This window comes from Orycteropus afer, unplaced genomic scaffold (genome assembly GCF_000298275.1).
Source record: "Orycteropus afer afer isolate SDZICR_OR568_19922 unplaced genomic scaffold, OryAfe1.0 scaffold00024, whole genome shotgun sequence".
Taxonomy (NCBI): domain Eukaryota; kingdom Metazoa; phylum Chordata; class Mammalia; order Tubulidentata; family Orycteropodidae; genus Orycteropus; species Orycteropus afer.
In genome coordinates, this window is record NW_006921611.1 from 7107448 (window position 1) to 7116712 (window position 9265).

The window sequence follows — 9265 nt, forward strand, 5'->3', positions numbered from 1 at the left end:
CTGCCTCGGATACCCAAGGAGGGGTCGCTATGAGTCGGGGACAACTCGATGGCACATAACAACAACAACAACAATCCACTTCTGTATAGTTCCTTTCAAAGCTCAGGGTTCCAGGATTATCTTCTGTATCTCTGTCAATTGGTTTTTCTTTTCTCTGTTGAAGAGGGTCTGTGTTGCTTGTCTGCCTATTCCTCCATCTTACCAGAAGTCCCTGAATAGATATATTCTCATGTTTTATCATATCAGGGAAGTTCTCTTCCAACAAATCTTGGACAATTTTTTCAGTGGTTTTCTTTCTTTCTTCCTGTTCCGGAATTCTGATTACGTGTATGTTATTCCTTTTAATGGTATCTCACGTGAACCGTAGGCTTTCTTCATTTTGTTTTGATCTTTTTTCTGATTGATCCCTTTGCAAAGAAGTATTCAGGGATTTGTCTTCAATCTCATTAGTTCTGTCTTCCATTGATTCAATTCTACTCTTTTGCCCTTTCAATGTGTTATCTATTTCTGAGAATTTAGTAGTAATCTTCTGGATTTCTATTTGTAGATTTTGTATCATTTCTAATTTTTCATTTATTTTGTCATTAGTTTTTCATCTTGTTCTTATAATTTCTTCTGAAATTGTTCTAGGATTTTGTTTTTTTTTCCTTAATTTTGTCATTGTTTTCCTTGACTTGTCTCTCAATCCTTTGAAGATACTGAAATATAATTCTTATGCATTCCTTATCAGGGAGTTCCAATGCTGCTTCTTCCTCAGGGATGTGTTCTGGGTCTGTATCCTGCTCCTGTGTTTTTACCACTTTATGTTGTTTCTTTGTGTGGACTGTGATGTTCTGTTGTCTCTGAGACATTGTGATGCTGTTGTATTTAGGTCTCTGTTAACTGTTCATGAAGAGCAGTAAGGATGAGTCAGCCTTTTCTTGTTGGCCTTTGGAGAAGGAAGTGGTGGCTATCACTCAGTAAATGGAGCTGCAGGAAGTGTCAGTGTGGTTGCATTGTTTGGGCATGGTTGCTGTCTCCCACTCAGACAAAAACAGCAATCAAAATACCATCATAAAAGTAAAAGCCAGAGGACAAAAAACACTGCATGAAACACACAGGAAAAATAAGAGGAAAATATAACAACAATAAATGTTGGCCCCCACTTGGTAGGTGGGGGCTGCAGGAGGTACGGGTATGGTTGGTTGGGTTGTATGGGCATAATTGCTGTCTCCCACTCAGTTAGACAAAAATAACAATTAAATCAAATACCAAAAAAGTAAAAACAATAAGAGAAAAACACAACTGCAAAAACGCACAGGGAAAACAGAAAATAAGGAAAGGGTATAAATGAGAAGAAATGTTTAAAGAAGTACTTTAAAAAGACAAAAGAAATTTAACTAGGACAAGGGAAAAAAAAGAAACAAACCCACAATATATAGGGGTTGAGTTATAAGAAAAGAGCAGGACTAAAAGAATAATAAGATAAAAATGTGAAAACTGCAAAAAGTAAAACAAATAATGAGAAGAACCAGAAGAAAAATTAAGATGGGGATCAGGAAAAGGGAAGAGGGAAAAAAAAAAAAAACAAAACAACAACCCAATAATTAGAACCTAGAAGGGGAAAGAGAAAGAATAAAAATAAAAGGAATTAAAAAAGAATAATTTAGAAAAATCAAATCTAGGGGAGTGGGGCAGGACACATAGGCTCTGTCAGAGCACACAGACCAGGGTGGGGTTCCTTCCAGTCCAGAGGAGGGGTGGAGATGAGGGATAGCTGCACCTCTGTTCACCAAGAGGGTGTGGGGTATAAGAGTAACAAGGGGAACATTGCACCTTTCCTGTCAGAAGCCTCCACTGTGGTTGCCTGTGCTGCCCTTCGCAAGAGGAACCTATTCTTAGGTTGCTAGGATTGGAATCTGGCACTTTAAATATCCAAAATGGCTGCACTCCTTGTAAATATTCAAAATGGCTGTGCCCTCAGGACTGCCGAAAGCCCACAGCTCTTCTTATTTGCTGTTTTCCTTTCTAGTCATCAACTTCCAGTGTAATTGTCCATGCAGCCCTTGGCAGTCAGGGCTAATTTTTAGGTTATCGCCCAATAACCTAGTAATTCCTCGGAAGGAAGATGGGGCAATCTACTTCCATAGTGATACTGCCTTGGGAACCCAAGGAGGGGTCACTATGAGTCAGATCCGACTCATCAGCAGTGAGTTTGTTTGGTTTTTGGTGCCCAGGTCCTAATACCACTTATAAATGTTCAAATTGGCCATGGTGTCAGGATAGCCAGCAGTCTGCAGCTCCATTTGTCTCCTTATTCACTGTTTTCATTTAGTTTCTTTTACTATTTGGTATTTAATCCATCTGTATCCTTCCTTTCAAAGCTCTAGGATTGTCTTCTGTATCTGTGTCAATTGCTTTTCTTTTCTTTGTTGAAGAGGGTCTATGTAGCTTGTCTGTCTATTCTGCCATCTTACTGGAAGTCTTCTATCATTTAAGAGTAAATTAAAAAGTAAATATAAGTTTCTTCTTTAAAACAATTGTAATCAGTGTCAAAATGCCTTACTATTGAAAATAATTTACGAAATCGTGGTATATTGTTATCTTTTCCTTCTCTGTGCATTTAGGTATCTTATGTCATTCAGGCTGAAGGAAGAGAACATATTATTCACTTGGAAAGGAACAAGTAAGAAATTTAATTTACTTTGGTTTTTCAGTTCTTTTTTTCTTTTTTTTTAAATACTATGTTGATGTCTTTTCTAGTTAGATATAGTAGTTTAGTGGATTGATAAGAATTGAGAATAATGAGAGTAGAAGCATGGAAAAACCTATATTATTTTGAGTTTCCATTGACTTCACATCAGGAGAAAGTAAATTTAAATTAAAATAAGAAAAAGTTATATTTAGGAAGAGAACTTTTTAATCATGATTGGCCTAGGGAAATAATTGACTCTTGGTGAAAAAGCCTGTAGTAGTCTCTCACCTTCTCTTTTTAGTCCCTTGTCATTTTATCATGTTTTTAATCTGATCCTACCACAGTTAATTTGTGATCTTTGGCTGGTTTTTTCAAATGCCAAACTTCTGACTATACTGAGCTACCCATTTCTGTGGCCTGTCCTATTCTTCTTGTTGTTGTTGTTGTTATGTGCTGTCAAGTCGGACCCGACTCATAGTGACCCCTCCTTGGGTTTCCGAGGCAGTATCACTGCGGAAGTAGATTGCCTCATCTTCCTTCTGAGGAGTGGCTGGTGGGTTTGAACCACCAGGCTTCTGGTTAGCAGTCAAGTGCCTTAGGCACTGTGCTACCAGAGCTCCTGTCCTATTCTTAGGATCCCCTTTATCTCTTTTTGTATCTAGTAAAACTTCCAATTTCTTTAGAGAAATGTTCCAGAAAAATAGCCATCTAATAGGCCCATTTATACAGAGATGTGAATGATGGATTGTAATGTATTATTTTATAGGATAGTGTCCCTTACAATGTAGTCCTGGTACCAGTAGTGGTGTCTAGTAGTTTGTAAGAAATGTAAATTTTCAAGGCAAACCCTAGAGTGAATCAGAATTTTGGGAGATGGATCCCAGAAATCTATGTTTTAACAAGCTTTTCAGGTGATTTTTATGAATCCTCAAGTTTGAGAAGCACTGTTTATCTTAGAAAGGAGCTCTGGTGGTGTAGTGAGTAAGGCATTTGGCTGCTAACCAGGACAGTGGTTCAAACCCACTAGCAGCTTGGTGGGAGGAAGAGGAGGAAATCTACTTCCGCAAAGATTTACAGCCTTAGAAACCCAGTGGGGGTCTTCTATGAGTCAGAATTGACTCAATGGCAGTGGGTTTTTCTTAGAAGAGGATGTTGACCCAAAGGGATCGAGTCTTCTTTGATGAATTTCAGGCAGTGTGAAAGACATTTTCAGAGAGGCTTCCTTGGGCCTTTTGCTCTACATTTATTGAAGTTAACATTTATTGAGCAGTTTCTATATTACCCACACTATACTACTGTCATATGTATTAGTCATTTAAATTTCACAAAACCCTGAGTGATCCTGCTTTACTCCAATATGAGTATGCATAAAATTTTCATAGGTCTAAATATTTTCTCCTGCTCTTGCTTACTAAAGGAGTTGGAAGTTAATTCAGATTATTGCAATACAATAATGATTCCTTATGCTTGCATAGTTTTTAGCTTATAAAACTTTTTCATAACTATTATTTATCATATTGTTATAACAACTGTATTATAGAACTTGGTTCATGGTCGTCATTTTATGCATAACGGCACTAAGTTTCAAGAAGTTTAGTTGACTAGATGTAGTTTGTGTTAAAGGTGGGAGCCAAGTTCAAGTCATTTGAAGTAATGAAGTAATCTATATATTCACCCTAAACCTACTGCCACTGAGTTGATTCTGTCTCATAGCGACATGACCCCCATTGTGTTTCCCAGTTGGTAAGTCTTTATGGAAGTGGATTGCCTCATCTTCCTTCTGTGGAGTGCCTGGTGAATTTGACCCACCAACCTTCCTGTTAGCAGTCAAATGCTTTAGGCACTGCACCACCAGAGCACCTATATTCATACTAGTAATCTGTTTATATACACTATGTCTGGTTTATATTTCTGTGCTTCCTGAATCGGTGAACCAAGTAGTAATTTTACAGGCGTTCATAATGCCTTTGTTGGGGCTTTGACTGTCTCTGCAAGGTGATTACCAAAGCTAGTGATCACTAATGAAAAAAAAAAGTAGAGTAGATAGCCTAAAATAAAATGGCTCGGATACAATCTAGTAATGAAGGTATTATGAAAATCAGTAAAGGAATGACTATACGTGAGTAGTCATGTAGAGCCATAGACTTTACATGAGCTCTGGTGGTGTAGTCCTACGGCATTTGATTGCCAACCAGAAGGCTGGCGATTTAAATCCACCAGCTGCTCTGTGGAAGGAAGACTGGGCAATCTACTTCCGTAAAGATTTACAGTTTTGGAAAGCCAATGGGGGTCGCTACAAGTCAGAATCGACTCGATGGTGGTGAGTTTGGTTTTTTGGTTTTTTACTTGAGTGGGAGGAGCCCTGTTAGTGCAGTGGTTAAGCACTCGGCCACTGACTGAAAGGTCACCGATTTGAACCCACCAACCTTTCTGTGGGAGAAAGATCTGGCAGATTGCTTCCATAAAGATTCTAGCCTTGGCAACTCTGCGGGCAGTTCTCCTTTTTTCTATAGGGTCATTGTGAGTCAGAATCAACTAGACAACACTGGGTTTGGTTTTGGTTTTACCTGAAAGTGAATGCTTGATTTCTTTTCCCATTGTCTCTACAATAGTGTTCTTAACTTATTTTAGGTTATGAGCCCCTTGAGAGTCTGGCTCAAGTTATAAAACCTCCTTGTAGAAGAGCTTACACAATCACTTTTATGTTGGGATATTTGGTGGGGGTGGGGTTTGTGGGAGGAAAATAACCCCCCTGTTCTCTGCCTATAAGGAGCTCTTGTGGTGTAGTGGGTAAAGCATTTGGCTGCTAACCAGAAGGTTAGCGATTCAAACCCACCAGCTGGTCTGCAGGAAGAAGATGAGGCAATCTACTTCTGTAAAGATTTACAGCCTTGGAAACCCAGTGGGGGTCGCTATGAGTCGGAATTGACTCAGTGGCAGTGCGTTTGGTTTTTTGGTTTTCTCTACCAATGCTGAACAAATTTAAAAATAAAATAGGAGATTACATTAGATAGGAGATCAAAATATCACTTTCATTATGATAAAGACTAGATTGGCGGATTTAGCTTAGCCTGATGGTACCTACTAATATGATCCCCAATATTAGACAGATTTAGCTATTCACGTCAGTGTTGCACAGTGGAAGGAGCACAGAACAAAGCCAAGCATCTCCAGTTTTTTCTTTTCAGATTTACCACTGGAAGGAGCAAAGGATGTTTGTGTAGTGGGGTGTGTGGAGGAAGAAGCAGAAACAGTGCTTTGAGTATACAGGATCAATTAATTGAAAGGACTCAAGAGAAAGATAGATATTTGTTAAGGAGTTTCAAAACTTCCAGGCCACCCCTACCCCTGACCCAGGGTCCTTTCTTAATAGCACTGGGGTACCTTCTCATTAGATTACAAATCACTGAGAAATGTGTGAGCTGTCTTACTTCCAGGGGAGCCACTTTTTAGGTGCTGTAGAGTCAGCTGTAATTAATAGTGACCCCACAAGCAACAGAATGAAACATTGCCTGGTCCTGCACCATGCGCCCAGTATTTGCTATGTTTAATCCCATTGTCGGAGCCACCTTGTCAGTCCATCTCATTGAGTGTCTTCCCCTTTTTTTGCTGACCCTCTGCTTTACCCAGCATGATGTCCTTCTCCAGGGACTGGTCCCGTCTCACGACATGACCAAAGTAAATGAGATGGAAGTCTGGCCGTTCTCTCTTCTAAGGAGTTTGCTGGCTGTATTTCTTCCAAGACAGATTTGTTCATTCTTTTGGCAGTCTGTGGTATTTTCATTATTCTTTGGCAACACTACAATTCAAAGGCATCATTTTATTTATTTATTTTTTGGTCTTCCTTATTCGTTGTTCAGGTTTCACATGCATATGAGGCTATTGGAAATACAGTGGCTTGGCTCAGGCGCACCTTAGCTTTCAAAATGACATTTTTGCTTTTTAACACTTTAAAGAGGTCTTTTGCAGCAGATCTGCCCAGTGTAAATCAGGAGGCCTAGCTATAAGTTTACCAAGGGGTCTTTTATAGTAAGCTGGCCATGTAGCTAAAGTCAGACTGTATAATTGATTAAACAGGATGCAAAACATCTGTCTATCCATCTCTAAACAATATAGACAACTTGTCCTGGATGTTTCCAGGGGAGTCCTGAATTTTAAACAGCATGTTATAAGTGACTAGCTAGCTCATTGTATCCCTGACTTGTCCTTTAAGCCCTGAAGATAAGCGCACTGCTGTTCCAGTTCTGCTATAGCATAACACTACTTCACACATGGGGTTGCACTCCTGAACTCCCCTTGGTATAGATGGAATCTTCAGGAATCAGGGCTAATTGTTTCTTCTAATAAGTGACACAGAATTTTTCCTCTGCACTTAGGATGTTGAGGCATTGAATTATTCTTGTTTATATAGTACTTTTAGAAAAGAGATTAAAAATAAACAACAAAACGCCTTTGTTTTTTAGAAATGTGGTATATACTGTGAATAATCTAATTTAAACTGTTCCTGTAAGATGTATCAGAAAAATTTACAAATATTACTTATGTTGTATCAAGTTTTTTCAACCAGTATACAATGACCATTAGAACAAACGTTCAGTTTAACATTCTTTTGAGTAAGTAATGCATAGCATTGAAGATTCAAGTTCATTGATGAGCCTTTAGTTTTATTGTAGCCCATTCTTTCTTTTTTTTAAAGTTTTATTGTGATTTGGGTGTAAGTTTACAGAGCAAATTCATTTTCCATACAGCAGTTCACATATACTTTGTCTCATGTCATTGATTGCAGTGTCTCACAATGCAACAGCTCCCCTCCCACTTCCTCCCTATAGTTACATCTTCCCTGTGTCCTTCCCTTTCATGAACTCCTGCCCCCTAGCTGTCTTCCTGTGCATACACAGTCCTTCTATTCTCCCATAATTGATCTCTTCAAGGAGTATATCTACCTAATGTAAATGTTGAGCTCATATGTCTTTTGTTTGGCTGGAAGCCACAGGAGTGGGTTCAATTTCAGACCTCTGAAGGGTATCTGGGGGCCATAGTATCAGGGGTTACACCAGGCTCCATCAGACCAGCAAACCTGGTACCCCTACCCCCTTTTTTTTTCCAAATGATTTTGAGTTTTGTTCCACATTGTTCTCCTACTCTATCCAGGATCTCATACATAGATCCCCCTCTGAGTGGTTGACAGTGGTAGCTGGGCACCATCTAGTTCTTGTGGTCATATAGGCTGAGCATTGCATGGTGTACCAGTCACTTGGACTAATTATTTCCATGTGTCTTTGGTTTTCTTCATTCTTCTTTGCTCTGGATGAGGAAAGACCCATCATTGCATCTAGATGGCTGCTTGCAAGCTTTTAAGATCCCAGTTGCTACTTGCCAAAATAGGATGTGGAACAATGTTTTTTTGTAGTATGTTATGCCAGTTGAGCTTGATGTCCCCTGTGACTATGGTCCTTAGCCTACAGGTCCAACTGCTTACTCTCTCTGGGTAGCTTGGTAGCCCATTCTTTAAATAATAATTTATCATGTAAAAGTTTTTATTTATTAATCTCTTTGAGGATTAATTTAAGGATTATTAATGTCTTATGGTTTGTGTCGTTAGTTGTACATAGGTAAAATAATTCTAAATGGTGTGTTTATTCCTCTTTCAGAGACCTTTTGCCTAAAGATTTTGTAGTTTATACCTACAACAAGGAAGGGGCTCTGATCTCTGACCATCCTGATATACAGGTAATATATTTTCCTCTTTATCCTGTAGAAAGATTTAGAACAACTGTAAGTTTAAAATGCAGGTACTCGAGATTGTTAAATTGTACTATTCCAAAGAGCACCATTCACAGTAGAGTATGTGTAGTTGTCCTAGGGTATTTGTGAGTATGCTTAGGTAAAGTAAACTGCAACACATACCTCTCCAGGTACTCAATTGTTAACGTGTTTTTTGCTTTGTTTTTGAAGTCTAGGAAAAAATAATCTTCTATGTAATGATAATCCTTACTTGTTTTGAAGAAGGAAAGTTTGATTTTGAAAATAACAATTTTTGATTTTTCTGCCAAAAGATAATACACTCTTTGAAAGCACATCTTACTTCCTTATTAAAACATTTGATTTGCCATTAGTATTTAATAAAGAACAAACATTTGTTTGCTATTATATGTTCTAATGTTCTAATTTTTAGCTCAAAACAATTCTTCCCTAAAGAGGTGTGGTCCTCTCTTCTTCAGAGAGAGAGTACTCTTGGGGACAGAACTGGCCAGGAGTACTGGTAATAATAGGCAAATGTCACTTTTGGCTTCATGGGTTGTTTAGATGGAGAAAATAAGCATTTTTAGTTTTGTTCAGGAAGAGTATTTTATACCCTTTTTGGCAGTTTGGTACTATATTTTTTTCTTAATGTTTGAATAGCTTTTATAAGAAATCTTTGTTCCTGTTAAATACACCTTTTTTTTTTTGTAATGTTTTACTAGAATGAATTATGTTAGTTATGTACTTTGTAGAACTCTTTAAATTAATGGAAGGTACACTTTTATTTAGGAGCTCTGGTAGCATAGTGCCTAAGGCACTTGACTGCTCATCAGAAGGCTGGCGGTTCAA

General features: G+C 38.3%; 1 protein-coding gene across 1 annotated transcript in view; it reads left to right on the top strand.

Annotated features, from left to right (window-relative positions):
• Positions 1 to 9265, top strand: part of ADAM9 (ADAM metallopeptidase domain 9) — a 233057-nt gene that overhangs the window by 45033 nt on the left and 178759 nt on the right. Inside the window, exons 3-4 of the mRNA XM_007935059.2 lie at positions 2607 to 2665; positions 8326 to 8404. Of these exons, the coding sequence (XP_007933250.1) occupies positions 2607 to 2665; positions 8326 to 8404 (138 nt within the window). The remainder of the gene's footprint in view (positions 1 to 2606; positions 2666 to 8325; positions 8405 to 9265) is intronic.